Source organism: Orycteropus afer, unplaced genomic scaffold (genome assembly GCF_000298275.1).
Source record: "Orycteropus afer afer isolate SDZICR_OR568_19922 unplaced genomic scaffold, OryAfe1.0 scaffold00003, whole genome shotgun sequence".
Classification (NCBI taxonomy): domain Eukaryota; kingdom Metazoa; phylum Chordata; class Mammalia; order Tubulidentata; family Orycteropodidae; genus Orycteropus; species Orycteropus afer.
In genome coordinates this window covers 23,946,291-23,970,479 of record NW_006921590.1, presented here as the reverse complement: position 1 = coordinate 23,970,479, position 24,189 = coordinate 23,946,291, and the positions used below count along the sequence as shown (strand labels likewise).

Genomic DNA, 24,189 nt, shown 5'->3' with positions numbered 1-24,189 from the left:
TATATATATATATATATATATATAGACTCTTCAGTATGTTGGCTTCAGCTATGGCTTTAAATGTGGCTGCCCAGTGCCACCATAGGAAGCCTGTGAGGGATGGGGGAGGGACACACTGACGGCCTTGGGTGATTAGGACAGGGACCCCAATTTTCTCCCACTCTCCCTGGGGGAGGTCATGCATCCCAAACCACTGCCTCCCTGGCAGACAGCCCTGAGCCTTTCTGAGCTCTGGATCCTCTTTCACTAGATGCTGGTACTCTGTTGGGAAGAAGGTAAGATGAAGCTCTCTTTTGCTAAAGAAAATAGGTTTCCTGGAGCATCCAGAAGTCAGACAAAGGCACAGAACATATTTTCAGACCCTTCATCATCTTCATCAACCAATATTCAGCAAGTTAAGCATGCCAGTCCCATGAGGCTTTGGGAAAGGGCAATATGAGCCCCATTTGGGGAAATACTAAATCCAGCAGAAGACTCACAGGCACCTACACTATTGTAAAGCCGAACATATGAGTGCCCGGCTGCATGAAGAATTACATTCTGTACGATGCATCAAATTCAGAGAAAGTACTTCCTATAGGCTGAGTTTCTCAATGACTTGAGGGCACAGAAAGCTTTATCACAGGCTTTGTCTCTTACCGATGTCAGTTTTAAACTCTCATTCTCCCTCCTCAGTTCAAAGAGAAGTATTTCAGGCCTGTGCCACTGGGAAGAGAACTGGGAAGGTGAACAGCAGCCCCAGAGAGAAAATTCCTGGCTTGTCACCCAGAATACTGAGTAATCTGAATCTTTTACACCAGGATCAAGAAAACCAAGTGATGAGGACCAGGTTTGCTGGTCCTATAGAGCCTGGTGGAACCACTGAGACTATGGCCCCTAGCTGCCCTTCAGGTCTGGAATTGAACCCACACCTGTGGTTTCCAGCCAAACAATGTACAGGCATGTGAGTTAAACATTTACCTCAAGCAGACACACGCCCTGGAGAGAACAATCATGGGAGAAGAAAGGGCTGCTTATGCACAGGGAGACAGCAGGAGAGTATGGAGGGATGGTCACTGGGAAGAGGTACCTATGGGGAGGAAGTGGGAGGGGAGCTGTTGCATTGTAAACTGTGGTCAATGACATGAGACAAAGTTTATGTGAACTGCTGTATGGAAAGTGAATTTGCTCTGTAAATCTTCACCTAAATCACAATAAATAAAAAAAAAAAGAAAAGAAAACCAAGTGAGTAGGCCCTCTCCTTGGTGGTCTCAGAGAGGGCACACATCAGATGGTCCGCCCCCAGACCTCTATAGGGCCCCTTGTGATCTCAGGAGGCCTAAAGCCATCATGTACAGCACTACAGGTAGTGCACTGCACAACTCCAAGAAGCACCCACAGATGGTGTGAAGGCTGTCCCCTAGTGTTGTACAATGTGGCTGTCTCAGGAGCCCCCTTCATAAGACCCAGGATCCCACCCAGAGATCACCCACCATCCACTGGAGCCCCAGGACTTAAATACATATATACATCCAAGCCAGATACATGTTTTCATTTTTTAAATAACAGATTAAGTGATTTCTGAGGTGATTTCTTGCAGGTGGATTTGGATCTTTACACTCTACTGCTTCAGTAGAGAGGGCAAAAAAGGAAAACCAGGCCTTTATCCAATATCTTGGGGAAAATTTTTCTGAATTATTTATTTATTATTATTATTTTTTTTTTTTTTTTGTCATCCCTTTCACTTCTTTCAGGCTATGGCTTGTAAATTTCCAAGCTTTCCACCCTCCCCTTTGGTTCTTCATGAGCTCACCCAGAAAATCTGTTCCTAGCCTGGGTTTAGCTCTATGAGCTTCATGTCCACGAGAGGGCAGGAGGCTCAAGGCCACACAGTGCAGGCAACCAAGGGGGTCTCTGGCTTCAGAGCGGTGGCAGAAAGTCAATGCGGATTTGACTCAAAGTCATTTATTTGTGTGTCAGGCTTTCTATTTACAGAAGCACATAGCCATCTTTAATACTGAGATCCCCAGGGACTGAACCACTGTGGCAGGTGACACTGAAAAGGGAGAGGCTGCTGACATTAACTCCTGATGTTAACTCTATCCCCATAGGCAGCCTCAAAGATTCACCAAGACCAGAAATGCAGCCCCCACCCTCTCTCAATCCCCTCCGTCCAGAGCCTTAGTTGGGGCTCTACTGAAGCCATGAGTCAGCTCACCTACCCACCTTGCAGCAAACAGCCCTACATTATTAGTTTTCTAGCCACAGGCATTGGGGATGGTCGGCACAAAGCACCTAGCAGGCTGGTACTGGGGGATGCTGGAGACACAGAACTGAGCGTCCCAGGGGAAGCCCAGGAGTCATGCCTAGAGGAAGGAACCCTGGTGGTACAGAGTTAAGTGCTTGGCTGCTAATTGAAATGTTGGCAGTTCAAACCCACCCAGTGGCTCCACAGGAGAAAAGACATGGTGATCTGCTTCCACAAAGATGATAGTCTAGAAAACCTTGTGGGCAATTCTACTCTGCCACATGTGGTTGCTAGGAGTCAAAAGCAAACGACTCCTCGGCTGTGACAACACAGCAAGAAGTCTAGAGAAAGGTAATGTACGAGACTCTTAAGTAACCCAGTAGAGTTAGGCAGAGGTAACCGAGCCCAGCTGAGCCAAGCAGCTGTCCCTATCATTTCTGATTCTGAGCAATGTGGCAAGACAGAAGGTCATGGGGGCTGGCAAAGAGCCAATAATAATGGCATAAAACCCAGCAAGTCAAGTGCTGAGTAAGGACCACACATAATCTACTTCCTATTCATGTGCTGTCTCCCTGAGTCCCAGCCCAGCCTCAGAAGGCCAGGCCTGAGGGCCCACCTCAGTCTGGTCTAATCTACCCACCCCCACCTTCCCACTGGCAGCATGCATGCCCCAAGGCCAGACCCACTGTGGTTTGGGCTATTCATCAAGCTCTTCCCTTTGGGATTCTAAACTTAACCAGTCCTTGGGGCTCAGTGGGGACTGACCCCAGAGAATCACTCTGTCCTTCTGGGAAGCCAAGACCAAAGTTAACACCTTCACAGATTATCTGAACCAGCAAACCTAAGGCAAGATAGGGAAGGAGCAGCTCTGCCTGTCACTGGGCTGCTGTTGTTCAAGAGTGTGGCTCAGTTCAGGCACAACCAACCTGTGACTTTCAACGTGCTTTTAGGCAATGTGTTTGTGAGTCTGTCACCTGTGCTTAGACAAAACCACCAACCATAGAGCTCACCAGAGCTCACAGGGAGACTGGGTCAGACAGACAAGGGGGAATGTACAGGGCATTCCCACATGGGCAGCCACCCACAGGTGCACAGACACCCACAGATGCACAGATACACAGACACATGCACACAGGCACAGACACGCCCCCAGCACACCCGGCCATGACTCATACCCTCTGAGTGGCGTGATTCAGCATCTCCTGCCAGGCTGAGTCGAACTGCCGCTTGTCATCTTCCAGCAGCCGCTGCTCGGCCAGAGAGATGGTCTCCTTGGCAGCACGGAGCACCTCAGTGGCCCTCTGGAAGTCCTGTGTGGCTTTCTGAGCTTCCAGCTGAGCCTGGGTGAGAAACAAATCTGTGAGGCCTTAGGGAATGGCAGGGGCTTCCCATGGCCATCACACTCCCCAAAAGATGAGCTCCCCGATGCCTGAGACATGACTCTTCCACCCCAGGCCTGACACCAATAGGGCCCTACAAATGCTGGGTGAGTTAATAGACCCCTTCTCACAAGCTGGGACCCAGTGGACTAGGTAAGCATGCCAGCCATCAGTCAGGTACACAGATGGCCACCTACCCTCATGAGACAGGTATACCAACGTGGCCTTTCAGAGACAGTTCTCACTCAATCATGATGGGCTCATTGGTGCCTAGCACTTTCCCTGCCCAGATCTGTAGGTCAGCTCCTGACATAGGAGAACCAGAAAGCCTCTGAAGGTGACAGTCCAATGACCCCAATCAAACTGAGGCTCTGAGAAACCACAGGACTGACTCAAGATCACACAGCTGGTTCAAAGCAGAGCTGAGACCAGACTTCAGTTCCTACAAATCCCAAACCTAATGTGTCCCACTCTACTCATGCTCGCCAACACCAGCAATGGACCAAGCATGCTGGCAGGCAGACAGAGAGAGGAATTAATTATAACTAACATAGCTGCTGCTTTTAGGAGCATCAAGAGGGAGAGATCAACAGAAATCCCAGCTGACATGTCTAGACCTGCACTAATACATGTGGCTACTGAGCACCTAAGATTAACCCAAAGTGAAATGTACTTGAAGTGTAAAACACACCACATTTTAAAGACTAAAGTACAAAAGAAGATGACAAAATATCTCATTACTAATTTCTAGATCGATTACACCATGAACTGATAACATTTTGGATTTATTGGGTTTAGTAGTTACTGTTGGTTGATGGCAACTCATGGCGACCTCATGTGTGTCAGAGTAGATTGTATTCGTAGAGCTGACAAAGAGGAAAACTACTAACAAGCATCTGACTTTGATTGTAAGGCCTTTTTTATCCATGAAATAAAATATTAACCATAAAATACCCAAACAAAAGTAAATCCTGCCAGCAGCTTTTGCCACCCAAAATTGCTCATCTTTCTTTCCTGTTGGAAGCCAGACTTGCTTAATATACGTTACAAAAGGGTTGGAGGTGGGTGGAGGGCCAGAGACCACCTCCATAGAAGTTGGTGAGTCAGTTCTGCTTTGAACCAGCTGTGTGATCTTGAGTCAGTCCTGTGGTTTCTCAGAGCCTCAGTTTGATTGGAGTCATTGGACCGTCATCTTCAGAGGCTTTCTGGTTCTGCTATGTCAGGAGCTGACCTACAGATCTGGGCAGGGAAAGTGCTAGGCAGCAGTGGGCCCATCATGATTGAGTGAGAACTGTCTCTGAAAGGCCACGTTGGTATACCTGTCTCATGAGGGTAGGTGGCCATCTGTGCACCTGACTGAGGGCTGACATGCTTACCTAGTCCACTGGGTCCCAGCTTGTGAGAGGGGGTCTATTGACTCACCCAGCATTTGGAGACCAACTCCATAGCAGTTGGTCTCAGTAAAAGGGGGAGGCCAGGGTTCAATCATGTCAAAATTAGCCAATGGTTGATCTTCTGTTTTCCTTCCTCCTCTTCTCTGTACAAGTCTCATTGTAACCAGATTACTTGGACCCATAATCAATGCCCACGGAAGCAGCAATCAAGAAATCAGACTATGTACTGCACTGGGCAAATCTTCTGCAAAAGACCTCTTTTAAAATGTTAAAGAACAAAGATGTCACTTTCAAACTAAGGTGCACCTGACCCAAGCCATGATATTTTCAATAGCCTCACATGCCTGTGAAGGCTGGACAATGAATAAGGAACACCGAAGAAGAAGTGATACCTTTAAACTGTGGTGTTCGTGAAAAATACTGAAAATACCATGGAATGCCAGAAGAATAAACAAATCTGTCCTGGAAGAAGGCAGCCAGAATGCTCCTTAGAAGCAAGAATGGCCAGATTTTGTCTCATATGAAATATGACTTTGGTTATATTGTCAGAAGGGTCCATTCCCTGGAGAAGGATATCATGCTTAGTGGAGAATCAGCAAAAAAGAGAAAGCCCTCAACGAGATGAACTGACATAGAGGGTGCAACGACGGGCTTAAGTATAGCAAGGATTGTGAGGATGGTGCAGGACTTGGCAGTGTTTCACTCTGTTGTACATAGAGTCGCTGTGAGTCAGAACCAACTTGACGGCACCTAATGGCAAAAAGAAGTAGCCTACTTCAAGTTATTTGCTTTTTTGGAATCAGAATGGTCTCCCTAATTGCGTATAGAATAACTGCTCAGAATAAAGCTCATGTTTCAATTTCTTTGAGTCTGATTATTTTAATCAGGTTTTTCAATGCTGATAGTTCTGAAATAGATTGCCAAGCCTTTCTTTCAAGGCACCTCTGAGAGGACTTAAACCATTTGTACCACCCAGGGACTTCATATTGGGTTAAGTGAAGTATATTATTTAAATTAATTTCACCTGTTTCCTTTTTATGTTTTTTTTTTTTTTAATGTGGCTACTAGAGAATTTAAAATTGCAAATGTGATTCACACTATATTTCTTTTAGACAGTAGACACAACCCCCCAAGAGTAGGCTGGTCATGTGATTGCATCAGAAATTAGCAACAAGACATTACTGTCACAGTCTTAGGACAGAACCACCTTGAATTTCTGAGCAGAGGATTAGCAAGCCATTTCCAAATGCTGGCCCCAGCCAGGGTCCAAACACAACAGCCCTAGGGTTAACTAGTTCCATAAATCAGTTACATAAGCCCTGAGGATCACCCATAAGGCAGTCCCTCTGACTCAAAGGGGAGGAAAAATACGCACCCACACCCATCGCCAGAGCAACTCTCACATGACTTAGAGGAAGCCCTCAGAAACCACAGGCTAAGGATATTTCAAGAAGAGGTCAAGGGGGAAAATCTGAGATTTGTAGCACACACTTGTCTATGTCAAGAAATCTGGAAGACAGCTACCTGGCCAACTGATAGGAAGAGATCCATATTTGTGCCCATTCCAAAGAAAGGTGATCAAACAGAATGAGGAAATTATCAAACAACATCATTAATATCCCATGCAAGTAAAATTTTGCTGAAAATAATTCAAATACAGTTGCAGCAGTACATCAACAGGAATTGCCAGAAATGCAAGCTGGATTCAGAAGAGGGAGTGGAATAAGGAATACTATTGTTAATGGCAGATGGATCTTGGCTGAAAGCAGAGAATAACAGAAAGATGTTTACCTGTGCTTTATTGACTATGCAAAGGCATTTGACTGTGTGGCTCATAACAAATTATGGACAACACTGCAAAGAATGGGAATTCCAGAACACTTGATTGTGCTTGTGTGGAACCTGTACATAGACCAAAAGGCAGTTGTTCGAATAGAACAAGAGGATACTGCTTGGTTTAAAATCAAGAAAGGTGTGCATCAGGGTTGCATCCTTTCACCATATTTATACAATCTGTATGCTGAGCAAATAATGTGAGAAGCCGGACTGCATGAAGAACCTAGCATCAAGACTGGAGCAAGACTCATTAAGAACCTGCGATATGCAGATGATACAACTTTGCTTGCTGAAAGCAAAGAGGATTTGAAGTACTTACTGATGAAGATCAAAGACTACAGCCTTTAGTATTGATTGCAGCTCAACATGAAGTGGGAGCTCTGGTAGCATAGTGCCTAAGGCACTTGACTGCTGACCAGAAGGCTGGCGGTTCAAACCCACCAGCCACTCCTCGGAAGGAAGATAGGGCAATCTACTTCCATAGTGATACTGTTTCAGAAACCCAAGGAGGGGTCGTTATGAGTTGGGTCTGACTCAGTGGCACATAACAACAACATAAAGTGATCACAACTGGACCAATAAGCAACATCATGATAAATGGAGAAAAGACTGAGGTTGTCAAGAATTTCATTTTACTTGGATCCACAACCAACATCCATGGAAGGAGCAGTCAAGAAATCAAACAATATATTGCATTGGGCAAATCTGCTGCAAAAGATCTCTTTAAAGTTTAAAGAAAAAAAAAAAGCAAGATGTCACTTTGAAGACTAGGTCCACCTGACCCAAACCATAGTATTTTCAATTGTTTCATATGTATGTGAAAGTTGGACAATGAATATGGAAGACCGAAGAAGAAATGATGGCTTTGAATTGCGGTATTGGCAAAGAATACTGAAAATACCATGGACTTCCAGAAAACTGAACAAATCTGTCCTGGAAGAAGTGCAGCTAGAATGCTCCTTAGAAGCAAGAATGGCCAGACTTTGTCTCACTTACTTTGGTCATGTTGTCAAAAGAGACCATTCCCTGGAGAAGGATATCATGGTTGGTAAAGCAGAGGGTCAGAGAAAAGGGGGAAGGCCCTCAGTGAGATGGACCAGCACAGTGGCTGCAACAATACTCAAACATAGCAATGATTGTTTCATTCTGTTCTTCAGTGTTTCATTCTGCTGTAGACAGGGTGGCTGTGAGTCAGAACCTAAGGGCACCTAATAATAACAGCCCTCAGGCAAAGAGCTCTGGTGATGTAGTGGGTAAGGCATCTGGCTGCTAACCAGAAGGTCGGCGGTTCAAACCCACCAGCTGCTCTGCAGAAGGAAGATGAGGCTATTTACTTCCGTAAAAGATTTACAGCCTTGGAAACCCTATGGGGGTTGCTGCAAGTTGGAATCGACTCATCGGTAATAGGTTTAGTTTTTTGGTTTAGGGCAAGGAATGGCCTTCTAATCATATGGTTGCCAGTCCCTGTCTTTCAAAAAGGTGTGCTATAGAACAGACCTAAACCCTAACAACCTTTAGGCAATGGCCACCCGGCAAGGGAGATGAAGCTCCAAGAAGAATGAACTCTTGCCAACTTCAATTCTTGGCCATAGTCAGTGGTTATCCATGAGACCTTCATTGGCTAATTTTCAGAGGCATATCATCAGGACTTTTCCCTAGTCTGTCTTTACTGAAATTTGTCCACCACATATGACCCTGCTGCTGAGACACTGGTGGCATAGCTTCCAGCCTCATAGCAACATGCCAGCCACAATGGAAGGGTCTGTCAGTTTGTACTGACAGACAGGTGGTAGAGGCTGGCAGTACACATTCAGAAATCTGTAATGCCAAATTGTATGCCTAAATGTCCTAAAATCTACTGTCAGATTCTGACTCATAGTGACACTACAGGACAGAGTAGAACTGACCATAATGTTTCCAAGGCTACTAATCTTTACAGAAGTAGACTGCCTCACCTTTATCCCTCAGAGCAGCTTGTGGGTTCAAACTCCTGACCTTTTGGTTAGCAGCTCAGCACTTACCCACAGCGCCACCAGGACTCCTTCCTAAGGACCACTGGAGGGAGAAAATATGGTAAGGGAATTCGAAGGAGAAATCATTTCTAGTAAAGGGCATCAAGGAAGGCTTCTAGGCTTGTTAAAGGAGGTGGATCCTGAACTGAGAACTGAAGGATGGGAGTGATGTGAAAATGTGGAGCTGATGGAGGGGTGGGAAGAAGCATTTGAGGCTATGAAGATAGTATTGTGAAATGTAATACTTTAGGAGGCTTGACAAAGGCTTGGATCAAATCAGTAAAAGAAATCACAGGTAGAGGCCTTGAATGCCAGGTTAAAGCTTCAACCTAAGTGACCCAGAGACCTGTCTGCTGTGGGCTCACTGTGTGGCTGGGACCAGTCACTCACACAGCCCCTCACCTAAGGTGTGCTGCAGTGTGCAATGGGTACAATGACACCTGCCCTCCATAAAAAGGACCACCCACAGAGAAGAAACTAGAGTACAAGGTGCTCTTAGCATCCTAACTTGAACCTCACCTCAGTATGCCCTCAGGCCCATGGGTAGCCCACTCATGTGAGGGCAACCCTCCTGGGGGCCAAGCTCTATCGGGACAAACTGCAGGGAAACGGTGCAGGCACCAGGACCTGTCACCTTCAAAGCTGCCCCCATCACAACCCATAGATTACCTACAGGTTCTAAGCCAACTCCGGAAGACTACATTAATCCCACAGGATCACAACATTTTCTAAGATAGGCCTGAGTGATTTACTTATTTACCTGCTTATTTACTTATGTTAGAAATTTTTAGTTTGAAATTCATCAACATTTGAGGATAGACTCTGCCTGAATCAAGAACCTTTTATTTCTTCAAACAATAAAAGAGATCCTCTCATGCAGACTTGAACATGGCTCCCATATACCCTCTTTACACCCCTACCCCAATCTGCATCTGAGGAGTTCAAAATAAGGGACCAGAGATCTCAAAAAGAAGGAAAAAATGAAGCCTATTTGAAGTGGCCTTTCAGAAGAACATGTTCTCTGTCAAATCCCTGGGGAGTTTCTGAAGGTCCGGCAGAACTTCCCCTGAACAGTGGCTGTAGCAGTAGGCCGGCCTTTTCAGACCACACATCCTACTAATAGGAGGGTTCAGTTCATACTTAACTGACAGACACCAGACGGTACCTCTCCCTCAGCCATCTAGCCACTTACTCATTCAAGTAAGTATTGGGCATCTGTTCTGCACCCAGGGTCCAGTCTGTTTTCTTGGTAAGAGAGCCTTTCTGCTTCAGGGTGAAGCAAGGTGCCAGCCCTCACTATAGCTATAATCCCTGTGCTTGAGTTCCAGCTAATGACATGTAAATTGACATTGAGTGAGACTTTCAGGAGGGCTCCTTTGAGAGCTTGTTTGGAGGTTCTAGCAGGGAAGCGCAACTACTCATACATCATTAACAGGACAGTGCTCCTCTACTGGGTAATACTGTCCTCTTCAACTGAGTGCTCAGCTTTGGGAGGGATGCACATGGAGCAGTGAGAGAGGAAGGGGACACCCAGCTAGCCAGCCAGATCAACCAAATCAACCCTGGCGATCAATGTAGTGACAGATGTTGCAGCCAGATCACCCCAGGAGGGCTCCTTTGTCCTTCAACCCTTCTTCCTTCCTGCTGTCTGCAATATGGATACAATGGCCAGTACTCCAGCAGTTATTTTGGATCATGAGGCAACCCTCTAAGGAGGGTGGTCCCTGCCCTGAACTGCCTACCCCAACTCCTCACATAACAGAAAAATAAAAGTCTCCTATTTAAGCCAGTAGAAGCTCTGGTAGCATAGTGCCTAAGGCATTTGACTGCTAAACAGAAGGCTGGCAGTTCAAACCCACCAGCCACTCCTTAGGAGGAAGGTTGGGCAATCTACTTCCATAGTGATACCACTTTGGAAAGCCAAGGAGGTCGCTATGAGTCAGGTTTGACTTGACGGCAGTGAATTATTTAAGCCAGTGTTATTTGTGTGTTTTCTGTTAAATTCAGACAAATATAAACATAAATGATAATATATCTTCCCCTCTACAGCTCTGGGCTACTCTACAAACCTGAGAGAAGAGTCTACAGCAGGCCACTGCCCACCGGTCAGGCCCCCCTGAGCTGTCTGCTCTCCGACAGTTTGCAGCCAGAGCCAGCTCACCTCTGAATATCTCAGATAGTTAAAACTCCAAGGTACTTGGCCTATGGTATCTTGACCCCTTGCTCAAAAAACCATTGGAGCTTCCTAAAGAATCCAAACGTTCAGGGGCTCTTTGTAAGGCATTTCCTAGATTACATACATGAGGAAGGACCAGGCAGGGACAGTCAAGGAAAGGGACAGTCTATCCTCCCAGCCTACTCCCAGCAGAATATCATCCATTCAACATTTATTAAGCACCTCATGAAAACAAAGCACGAAGCTAAGCACTGGGGTGGGGTGGGGGGCTTCCACACCTAAGTAAGAAGCTCCACTCAGTTGGAAACCCAGACACAGTCATCACAGACTAATACAAGGCAGACAGGTTGAGTGACAGAGGTGTAAAGTGCTGGGGGGATGTCAGAAAGAGAGGAGTGATTTGTCTAATGTTTTTCTGTTGGGGAAAAAAAAAAAGCCAAACTCAGTGCTCTCGGGTCAATTCCAACTCATAGTGATCCTGGTGGCACAGTGGTCAAAGCATCTACCTTCTGAGAAAAAAAAATGTCAGTACTTCAAACCCACCAGCCACTCTGTAGGAAAAAGATGTGACAGTCTGCTTCTGTAAAGATTTATAGCCTTGGAAACCGTATGTGGCATTTCTACTCTGTCCTGTAGGGTTGCTATGAGTTGGATGAGTTCCCTGTTAAGAGACATGTCAAACATTAACTGAATACAGACTGTGTGTCAGGCACTAGGCTAGGCAACGGAAATACAGGTGACACCAGGTCTTACATACTTTATCTCTCTGAGGAGAGTGTAACTCCGTGATGGCTTCCCAGTGTTAGAATGTAAGAGCCAATTTAGCAATCCCAAAGAGAGCTGGCTGCCTGGTTCTCACCATCATATGAAAGATGATACCTCAAAAGCTTTGGCACAAGCAATAAAGTTTTTGCCTTCAGACCCTAACAAAGGAACCAAACCTATCATGAGCACATTATTTGAATAAGGGCTCCTCACACTCTTATCATGTGAACAAGTCATGTGGTGCTTCACTCATACCAGAAAAACCCAATTAGCAAATTAAAGAACTGAGCCTCTGCTTGTAATATACCAAAGAGGAAAATGTGAGCTCAGCTTGGTATGAACTGTAAGAAGCAACACAGGAATATTTTTAATTTCTTCATGACTCATGGATACTAACAGCTTTCATGGAAACAGTCCTATGGAAAGAATTTTAAAAGGCTGTTCATGAATGGATTTAACGACCTTCATTAGACACTGGCCTGGGCCAGTTTGACTGAAGTGTGTGGGTGCTCTACAAAGAGTCATCAACAAAATGGGGGAGTTGGGGAGTGGGGGTGGAGAGGCCTGCCATTGTTGAGGCTGCCAGGAGAAGAGGGAGAGGACACAGTCATGCCTCTCTGCTTTGACTTCCAGAACCAGAGTATTAGGACAGTCAGCAAAGGTTCGAGGCCAATAGGCACTTACAGACCACGTGGCTCAAGTGCCTCATTATTCAAAGGAGGGCCCAGAGAGGTGCGGGAACTCGCCCATGGTCACACAGCTATTTAGTGGCCAACCAGAAGCAGGAAACCCTGGTCTGGGGCTATCCCTGCTCAACCACACAATCTCTACACCCTGGGAAAGGTCAGCATTTTACCTAACCACTGGACCACTAGACAGTGTACTTAGAACCCATACACATAAGAGAAGCAGCTAAGGGCCCAAAGGCCAGCCAGGAATTCACTGTGCAGGATTGCTGCCTCCCACCTGTTCCTTCTGTCTTGTAGCACCGTGCAGGTCTCACTAACACACTGGCCAGTTAGCTCTCAGAAGGGGGAAGGAGAAGGGTCTAGTCATGTGACTGCCCAAACCTGTACCCAACTGGTCACAGAGGGACCCTGCAAGACTAGATTGACCTAGTACTCAACAATGACCATACCCACAAGTCTAGAAACAGATCATGAGGAGGAATAAAATAATCACAGCAGTTACTGTTTGTGCACTTAAACTTGTCTCTGATAATGTATATAAGGTGTTCTGAGTACAGCATCTCATGTAAATCTTAAATTAACTCTATGACATCTGTCCAATTATTATTCCTACTTTATAAGGCTCACAAAGGTTTAAAAAAAAAAAAAATTGTCCGAGATCACATGGCAACCAAGAATAGGGTTAAGACTCAAACCCTGACCCTGACCCTACTTTCTAAACTTCGATTAAATACCCTGCTAGGACTGCAATGTCTTGGCAAAGAATGTACTGGTCACACTGTGCTTAGTCTTCTTTACCCTAATCAAAAAATGTGATCACTGTCAACAACTCGAAGGGGAATCTATGTAAGAGATCCTGGATAGAGAGGGAGAACAACATGAAACAAAACTCAAAATCATTTGGAAAAAAAAAAGGGGGGGACAAGTTTTGCTGATGGAGCCTGGTGGAATCACTGAGACTATGATCCCAAGCTCCCCTTCAGGTCTGGAACTGAACCCACACCTGTGGCTTGCAGTCAAACAAAAGACAGGCATAAAAGTTGAACATGTACCTGAGGTATATATACACTCCTTTGAGAGAACAATCATGGGAGAAGGAAGGGTTGCTTATGCACAGGGAGACAGCTCAGGGGGCAGGAGTGTATGGAGGGATGGATACTGGGAAGAGGTAACTATGGGGAGGAAGTGGGAGGGGAGCTGTTGCATTGTGGTAAATTGTGGTCAATGTCATGAGACAAAGTGTATGTGAACTGCTGTATGGAAAGTGAATTTGCTCTGTAAACTTTCACCCAAATCACAATTAAAAAAGAAAAAGAACTATTTGGTAGTAAAAATCTTAGATTATGTTTTAGTAAACATAAAAAAAATGTGATCACCTGCTAATCAAAAGTTTGGAGGTTAAAGTCTACCAAGAGGTGCCTCAGAAGAAAGGTGTGGCAATCTACTTTCAAAATGTCAGCCATTGAAAACCCCATGGAGCACAATACTACACTGACACACATGGGGTCACCAGGAGGTGGACTCAACTGTACAGCAGTTTATTTTCTGATTTAATTGTAGAAGCCAGATTATGAGCATAGGGAGGTTTGTTATAGTATTCTCCCTACTTTGTATCTATTTGAAATTTCTTATAACAAAAAGTAAAAAATAAAAACAAAACCCTATTATCATTATAGAACTATGCTGTTCAAAGTTGGGACCACTAGTCATGTGATGCCATTTACATTTAAATTAACTAACAGTAAATAAGTTAAAAATTCAGTTTCTCAATCAGTCCTAGCGACTGGTACACCATCCGATCTGCAACCTATACAACTATAAGACCAGAAGAACTAGATGGTGCCCGGATACCACTGTCATCCACTTAGAAGGGATGTAGGAGATCCTGCATAGAGAGGGAGAACAATGTGGAACAAAACTCAAAATCATTTGGAGGCAAAAAAAAAAAAAAAAAAAGAAGGTGGGGACCAGGTTTGCTGGTCCAATAGAGCCTGGTGGAACCACTGAGACTATGGCCCCTAGCTGCCCTGCAGGTCTGGAATTGAACCCACACCTGTGGTTTCCAGCCAAACAAAGTACAGGCATGTGAATTAAACATTTACCTCAAGTAGACACACGCCCTGGAGAGAACAATCATGGGAGAAGGAAGGGCTGCTTATGCACAGGGAGACAGCTCAGGGGGCAGGAGAGTATGGAGGGATGGACACTGGGAAGAGGTAACTATGGGGAGGAAGTGGGAGGGGAGCTGTTGCATTGTAAATTTTGGTCAATGACATGAGACAAAGTATATTATGTGAACTGCTGTATGAAAAGTGAATTTACTCTGTAAATCTTCACCCAAATCAAAATAAAATTAAAAAAAAAAAAAATTCAGTTTCTTCATCAAACTAGCCACTGAATTTCAAGTGTTCAACAGCTACCTGTGGCTAGTGGCTACCATATTAGATGGTGCAGATGTAGCATATTTCCAACATCACAGAAAGTTCTGGCCTAGTGTGGTGCAGTGAATGACTTAATATGCCCTTTCTAGCCATTCACGGTCTTGAGATTCCCACAAAATGATTGTGTGGGATTAAGCAAATAAGGTGCTTGTGGTCTCCTAAGGGGATTGGACAATATACTAATAATGCAAACCCTTGTGGACCATGCAAATAAGGTATATGGAAACCTGACAAAGAGATTGGTCAGTTTTGCCATCCCATTAGGCTTATAGGGACCTTATTCCAGGAGCAGAGGAAAGGGACTTCACTATCAACAAGAAGATGGTATGGGAGCTGAGTGCATCCTTTGGGCCCAAGGTCCCTGTGCTGAGAATCTTATAGACTCAGGAAACAGAGAGAGAGCTATAAAACTTAGGTGGCAAGATGTATGGCAGAGAAACGGAGGCCGCAGAACCAGGAGACCTGCACAAGATGGCACAATGCACTTCCTGGCCCACAGAGCAAGATGGTTACCATGGGTGTGTGACCCACAAAGCATGAGAGTGAGTGCCTTCCGGTGGGTTTGCTGCAGAGTGGGGTGCCTCCAGGCACTTGCTGGCATAGCTGAAGAGCTTTGTAACACTTGCCTGAGCAAGAAAGAGGCAAGGCCCAAAGATCAAAGAGCCGAGGGAGAGGCCTGCCTGCAGGCAAGGCCAAGAAGAAGCTGCCCTGGTCGAAGAACTGTATCCTGAGTTGTACCTGTTACCTTCCTAACAAACCCCATAACTGGGAGTATGGTCTGTGAATTCTATGTGGCCAATGCAGTGAATTATCAGCAGAGAAGCAGAGTGTTGTGGGAAGGACGGTTGGTGTCCGCATTGGCAAGAAGTCTGGAGGGTGGAAGTATGTTGAGTTCCACCTCACAGGATACCCATAGATTGATGTTCCTCTTGATTCTCTCTCTTCCCCCTTGTGAAGTTAGTGGAAATCTGATGCCATCATGCCATTTCTAATCCTAGATATTGTGCAAACACTGAAATGAAGGCTGATTTTAAAAAGTCTCAGCTGTCATCCATAACCTCCAATTTATGTTCATCAAAGCAGAATTGTCAGTCCCACTTTATATTATAAACAGTACACTAAAAATAATCCAGCACAATAAGCGAATCTGAGGGTACATTGTATTCTGAGACCTAGAGAAGACCTAGCCTGTCCAGTAGGGTGCCAAAACCCAGTTTCTGGCAGGTCAATCCCCACTCCCTACTCCTCATGGTCATCCAAGACCTCAGACTAACCAGGGGTGAGTCTGGCTCATGCTTCATCTAGGGGTAGGGGCTCCTTCAAGATCAAGTCCACTTTTGTCTCCCTACTGCCCTAGCCCCCAGCCTGTGAACCACCTCTGGCCATGGGCATGAACACTCAACTATGCCACACAGATTCCTGTTCCACTCACATGGACTTATCACTTTGCTTAGGGTTGGCACCATTTGTGGCCCTTCAGAATCACCCCAACCCCAATTCAGCTGTAAGAGGCTCCCAGGAGTTGTACTTCCCATAATGCAGGCCACCCCTTGGCCCAAATCAGCATGCCAGGGTTGGTCAGCCAGCTCATCTTTATAACCTTCACGCACTCATAAAGTGCTTTCACAATTACTGGCCATAGACGCAGCCAGCCAGCCAGTCACACATGATGGGACACATCTCATGTGGGACCCAAATCCAATCCTTCCTGTTGTTGCAGGGACATAACAGATGCCAAGCCTCTTCCCACCCACCCCAGCCAGTAAGGGCCACCCACATTCCCTGCCCCTCACTCCCACACACACTCACACTGGCTGAACATGGAGGAACAGTTCACCTGCTACAAACTGGCAGAAGCCTGGAGCCAGGCTGGAGGCAGAGGGCTAAAGCAGGGGACCACCACCCAGGGCATATTGCCCAGGAGCCACCACCAAAGAGAAACCCCAACCCACGGGGTCAAATCATAAGGTACGTGGGCTCAAGGAGATTGAAACAATGTGTTGCTGTTGTTGTTCTCTGATGCTGTCATTTCTGACTCAAAGCAACCCTACATATAATAGAATAAAACAGCTCAGAGCCTCTGACATCCTCAAAATAGTAGGTATACTTGAGCCCATTGTAATAGCTACCATGTCAGTTCATTTTATTTTATAGATGAAAATTTGAGACCCTTGCAAATGAAATGGCCCACCCAAAAGAACAAATCTGATGTCCTACCAACCTCAACCCAGGCCAATTTCTATTACGTCCTGCTAGCCACAGACCCAGCCCCAACATCATACCCCTCACTCTCTGCCCCATAACATGCACATACCACATGCACCATCTTGAATTTTTTCAAATGTGTGCTATCTTGAAGAGCTCCTCTGCTGCAGTGGGTCTCTCCACATTCAGCAGGGCTATGCCTTCCTCTGCAAGACCAGCCACATTCATGTTCTGTCTCTGCTTTGTGCCCCCCTCCCCCTATTTCCAGAACCCACAAAGCATCAGTGTGTCCTAGGCTCAAGGTTGGAAAGACATGCACAGCAATCAGGGAAGTGATTCCACACTCCTCCTGGAGTACACAACACAGACCTGGGCCACCATCCTCACCCAGAGGGAGTGGAGGTCCTACTTACATCCTAGGGCAGGGAGAGTGGGCATACTGCACATGGGAAGAAGCCACATTCTGTAATTATGCCACATGACAGTCCTCGGCAGCTAATGGAGGATGGAGCACAGGCATGGAGAGGTGGGTGTATAAAGAACTGGGGTGCCAGAGCTGGAAAGAGCATCTCCCTCCCCTAAGCCACAGGCAGGGGGTCTAGGACCTGAAGGCATCAGATACCCTTGGCAAGCTCTGCTCCCCAGAGCAATGGTCTCACTAGCACCATAGGAACAAACAGAGACCTTTGTAGCTCTCCAACCCCAGGAGCCTCAGCCCTTAACGTACCGTAATATCAACAAAAGAAACATCCCAATGCCCTGCACAGAACGAGCATTGACTGGCCAGACAATTGAGCCACTGTGACATAGTGCAATGTGTCAAGAGAACTGGGAGGAACCGACTATATTCCTGGCACCAACAATGACCACTGTCTTGAGTCGATAACCTTGAACAAATCATTAAGCTTCTCAGATTAGAATGCCAGGATTCCCTGTTAACTCCCACAGAGCCTGATACAGTACTGAGAATACATAATTATAGCAAAAACTATAAGGAAATATTCTGTAATGCAGTGTCTTGCTCAAACAGAGACAAATAGTTTAATCAGCAGGCTAGTTAGCCAGGGAGCTATTTTGCCTTTACCATTATCTTTGTTTTTATATATGCTTGCAAATTTTCCATAATAAAAGGTTTACAAAATTGCTTCTTAAAGGATTTCTTAATCAGCTAGTGCTTTGCTATTCATCTACCACATAGTTCTTTCTTTAAACTCAAAGCTATGTTACTGGGTTGCGCAACAGCCTAATTTGAAGGAAAAAGAGAGCTCTACATGCAACTTATCAAATCAAAAAATAACAGCTGTTTCTCATCAAAAGCTTTCAACCAACTGTAAGAAAACACATTTTTAAACAGTTGGGAAATTTTGAAGATTAGATGGTATTAAAGAAAAATTATTAATTTTATTAGGTGTGAAAATAATTTTATAATATTTTTAAATGTATTAGAGATAAATACTTAAGTATTTATAGGTGTAATGATATGATATCTGTGATATGATATCTGTGACATAGTCAAGGGGGGTGGGGGAGCTGGAGGATAAATGAAGGATGCCTGGAAAGAGGGCCAGGGTTTTGTTGGCCGTTGTGGTGGGTAAAATGGGTTCACTGTATTATTTTATCCATTTTTGTGCATGCTTGAAAAAATCCATAATAAAATATTTAAAGGAACATTTTTAGAAGCCTTTGGTTCATTAGCTATCACTCTCGCTGTTTACCCACCACAGGATCACAAAACTCAAGAAAACGTTACACACTGAAAAATAAAAAGAAAAAACAGAACACCCAAACTCAGTGCCATCGAGTCATTTCTAACTTATAGTGACCCCAATTGGGTTTCCGAGGCTGTAAATCTTTACGGAAGTAGATTGCCCCATCTTATGTGGAGCAGCTGGTGGGTTTGAACTACTGACCTTCCGGTTAGCAGTCAAGCGCCTTATCCATTACGCCACCAGAGCTCCTGTTTTAGGGAAACCAAAAATATTTGTCAAAAGCTATTCTCATTAAAGACAAAATTTAAAGTAAACATAAAATAAAAACAAAGAAATACCTCTGAGATTAGCAATGAATGGAGATTAATAGTCAAAATGTTGCCCCAGTGACATTGAGAAGTAGGAAGACAGAGAGAGGTACATGGTAGGTACAGCCAACAAAGATGAACCCTTTTCCACGAACAGTACTGTGTTGTCATTGAAGGCAAACATTGATCTATGGGTGGATAGATGGGTGGACAGGCTGAACTATTAGGCATGTCTATGCAGAGGGGAGTGTGCCCATGACCATGTATAGGGGTGGCAGACAATGTTTCTACAACTGTATTTTTAAGAATTGCTGTGTGGAAAGAATTCCCAGGTATATAGTAGAGCTGACAGGGAACAAGGTTGTAATCACTTCTTAGCCATAGCCAGCTATTCAGAGGGAACGAGTAGCTGGACTTCTGGGCTTGGGACCATGGTTGCAGGGGACATCAAGCTCAATTGGCATAATATACTACACAAAAATAGTGTTCCACATCCCACTTTGGCAAGTAGGAACTAGGATCTTAAAAGTTTGCAAGTGGCCATCTAGATGCAACGATGAGTCTCTCCTCATCCAGAGCAAAGAAGAATGAAGAAAACCAAAGACACATGGAAACAACTAGTCCAAGCAACTGGTACACCGTGAGATCCTCAGTCTACACAACTATGAGATGAGAAGAACTAGATGGTACCCAGCTACCTGTCAATCATTCGGAAGGGGATCTGTATAGGAGATGCTGGATAGAGTGGGAGAACAATGTAGAACAAAACTCAAAATCATAAAAAAAAAAAAGGTGGGGAGAACCACGTTTGCTGATCTGATAGAACATGATGGAACCCCTGAGACTATGGCCTGTAGCTGCCCTTCAGGTCTGGAATTGAACCCACTCCTGTGGCTTCCAGCCAAACAAAAGACAAGCATATGAGCTGAACATTTATATTAGGTAGATACACTCCCTGGAGAGATCAATCATGGGAGAATAGAAGGGTTGTGTATGCACAGGGAGACAGCTCATGGGGCAGGAGTGCATGGGAGGGAAGGATACAGGGAAGAGGTAACTATCGGGAGGAAGTGAGAGGGGAACTGTTGCATTGGGGTAAATTGTAGTCAGTGTCATGAGACAGTGTATGTGAACTGCTGTATGGAAAGTGAAATTGCTTTGTAAACTTTCACCCAAATCTCAATGAAAAAAAAAAACAAAAAACATGTGTCCAAGTAAGAGACGGTTTGCAAGGCTAGCAGGGCTCCTGGTCCCTAAAAGCCCACCTTGCCCACATTGAATCTTCAAGTAAAATATATCGAAAATTTGTAAGCCAACACTTGCCCCCAATAGTCTGTCAGTGGCCAAACCACTCGTTTCTAATCTCAGTCTCTTCTGCTTTGATTTAAAGCCCTCAGCAATTTCTGTCCCAGGCAGAGGCAGAGGGAAGAAAAAGAAAATAAACACCCTGCCTGCTAGTTCAAAACACATAAACATATTATCAGGACAAAGTGCTTTCAAAGAGGGCCAAGAGCCAAGCTGCAGAAACCTGGTGAGATCCTTCTCCTTGCAGCCAACCCCCCTCTGCTGCCCTGATGGAGGGAGGATAAAGGGAGCCAGGACAAAGGTGTTTATTACATCCCTACAATGCCTGGTGCTTAAAATGTTGTCCCATGGACCATACTTGTTGGTAGGCATTGTAGTGCCCATTTTACACACAGGGAAACTAAGGTTCAAGGTACTGGCCAAGGTCACATAGCTAGAAAGGAAGGAGACTGGGACTCAAAACTCAACCCCCTGACTCTAACAAACTGGAGAGAAAGAGCAAAAGCATTGGACCCTGTATGATTCCACCTCTCCAATGGCAAGCTGATTCTCTTCAAGTCTGAGTCTGCAGATTCTGGTGAGAAACCACAGAACCCACAGTGCTGCTTCCATCTTCCCCAACTCTCTCTACATCACCATCCGCACACCCAATTTGCTGAGCTCTCTGGTCAAGATATTCTCTCTCTAAAGTATCCAAAAGCTTGGCAGGCTCTGGCCTCCCCACCCCCCAGCTCTGAACCAAGGGATGAATGGGCTCAAAGGAAAGCTCAGCAGATGTTTCTGGCATCCATTCTTGCCTGGATTATTTTAACAGCTTTCTAACAGGTCTTCCAACCTCATGTTAAAAAAAAAAAAAAACTCACTGCTGTCAAGTTGATTCCAACTCATAGCAACCGCCATTGGGTTTCCCAGGTGGTAAATCTTTACAGAAGTAGATTGCCCAGTCTTGCTTCCATGGAGTGGCTGGTGGGTTTGAATCACCTACCTTCTGGTTAGCAGTCAGTTGCCTTAGGCACTGTGCTACCAGAGCTCCTCATATGGCCAATTTAAACTCCACTTGGCATAAATTTAGTCTCATACAATAGCATTTAGGATACCTGATAACATTTCTAACGTGCCTGTCTAACACTCCTCCAACCCCTAACAAACTCAGGCCTTAGTACAGGTTCACAGCCTCATCTTCTATCACTTCCCACTCACCCAGTGAAGCCCTACTGCTAACCATTCCTTTAAAACTCACTGTTCTTGCATATGCCATTCCTTCTGCCATTAATGCACACCCTTCTCCCAAAGCTCCATTTAGAGAACTCCTATTCATCTTTAAAACCCATTTCAAATGTCCCAGCTTCTGTGAATTCTTTCACAACTACACCAATCTGGATTAATTTGTTGAATGATCATATCTTCCTCCTTATGACTCTTCCTAGGCTATTTAATAAAAAGTCCTTGTCATATCAACTTGAAGAATGTAACCAATGTCATTGAATTGTGCATGTAGAAATTGTTGAATTTGTGTAGGTTTTCTATTGTGTATATTTTCAACAGTGACAAAAAATTATTAAGAAAAACGTCCTTGCCATCCCTCAGTCTCCTCTTCACAGTGAACAAACAGTCTGTTCTTCTAGGTTTACTGGTTTCCCCCCTTTTAACAGGGAACTTGATAGAGAATTCATTCAAAGATAGCCTTGTACTGCCCCACAGATGCTGAACACAAGAGTTTGTAGCACTAAGGTTCTTGAGGGCAGAACTGTGTTTCACACTTTATCACCCACAGGACCCAGCACAGAGCCAAACATACATTTCCATCTAAAGTCACTCTCCCAGGTAGTTTTGATATCTTCTTCATCCCCACCTCACCCCCACCCTGGTCTGAAAAAAAAAAACTCACTGCCATCCAGTCAATTCGACTCATAGTGACCCTTCCTTGGGTTTCTGAGGCATTATCACTACAGAAGTAGATTGCCCAATCTTCCTTCTGAGGAGTGGCTGCTGGGTTTGAACCACCAGCCTTTTGGTTAGTAGTCAAATGCCTTAGGTACTATGCCACCAGAGCTCCCCACCCTGGTCTAGAAGGATTAATTCCTGGTTCCTATATATCCTTTGGAGGAGCCCTAGTAGCAAAGTGGTTAAGCACTCAGCTGCTAACCAAGAAGTCAGTGGTTCGAACCCACCAGCCGCTCCATGGGAGAAAGATGTGGCACTGTGTTTCTTTAAAAATCTTTAAACTACCCTTGGGAACCCTATGGGGCAATTCAACTCTGCCCTACAGGGTCTCTATGAGTCAGAATCCACTCAATGGCAACAGATTGACCTGGATATACCATTTTGCTAAGGTAAACCCTGGTCATGCTCTGCTGACACAGGAAGACCAATTAATAGCCTGTGCTTGACTAGTTCTTGAGGCACCTACCATTCTCTAAGCAAAAATGGCCCACCCATCCATACCACCCACCCATTACCATCAAGCGGATTCTGACTCACAGTGATCTTACAGGACATGGTGAACTGTCCCACGGGGTTTCCAAGGCTGCAATCTTTACAGAAGCAGACTGTCACATCTTACTCTCATGCAGTGGCTGGTGGGTTCAAATCATAGACCTTTCAGTTAGCAGCTGAGCACTTAAGCACTGCACCATGAGGACTCCTTCAATAATGGCCCAAACACCTTTAAATCATATTCAAACTGTTAAGAAACTAATCTAAAGTTTATGAGGACAAAACATGATGTATGTTGGTAATTATGACCACTAGATGCCCCATGGGAAGAAGATGAGGCAAACTACTTCTGTAAAGATTTACAGCCTTGGAAACCCGAGGGGGTCATTATAAGTTGGAATTGACTTGATGGCAGTAGGTTCGGTTCAGTGAGTGGGGGAGGGATACACACTGAGGCAGAGCACAGAGAAGCTCAGGGAGCCAGAGAAGGGAGCAGTAGGCCATCGGTAAGCAGTTGTATGAGATGCTCAGATTCAGTTTGATAATGGAGACAGAACTGGGCTAAAGTTTCTGAGCAAAGCCGACTATCAGCAGAACTAACTTTGACAAGATAATTCTTTGGGGGAGCCAGTGGAGAGAGAGAGGATAAAGCACAGTACCAGGAGGCGGATGGAATCCCTGGGTGGTACACACAGTTAATGCACTCGGCTACTAAGCAAAGGGTTGCTAAGGTTCAAGTCCACCCAGAGGTACCTGGTTAGAAACACTCAGCAATCTACTTCTGTACAATCGGTGAAACCCTATGGAGTACACTTTTGCTCTGACACACATCGGACCATGATGAGTTAGAGCCAACTCAACATCAACTGGTTTTAGGAGGCAAGAAGACCAGTTAAAATCTATTTCAATAATCCAGGTAAGACATGAGGGCAAACACTATAGACCTGGCAATAGGAAATGAATCATTTAATTAGTAATTGTTAAAAGAAAGTACAAATAGATTCTGTGATTTGATAAAACACATATACAATACATTCTTACAACTTTATAGAATGCTAGCATTTCCTCATAGGTCTCCAATACAATGTAAGGGAAAGTAAGTTTTCTACACACCATGAAGGGAGGGAAGTGATGTAGCAGAGAGATGTAGAAGGCTCCTGTATTTCTCTGCTCAAAGGAGTCCTATAAGTCTATTTTGTGGGTCACATATGCCCATCTCTAACTCTGTCCAACAAGAACCTTTCTATCAGAGTAGAGACATGGCAGAGTGTGTTAGTTGCCCCCCAACATCCAATCTCTCCTATTCA

The 24,189-nt window shown here is 44.9% G+C and overlaps 1 protein-coding gene across 1 annotated transcript in view; it reads right to left on the bottom strand.

Annotated features, from left to right (window-relative positions):
* The window catches only part of SH3BP5 (SH3 domain binding protein 5), an 84,819-nt gene that overhangs the window by 10,259 nt on the left and 50,371 nt on the right, over positions 1–24,189 (bottom strand). The window contains exon 4 of the mRNA XM_007936794.2: positions 3,403–3,567. Coding sequence (XP_007934985.1) covers positions 3,403–3,567 — 165 coding nt within the window. The remainder of the gene's footprint in view (positions 1–3,402; positions 3,568–24,189) is intronic.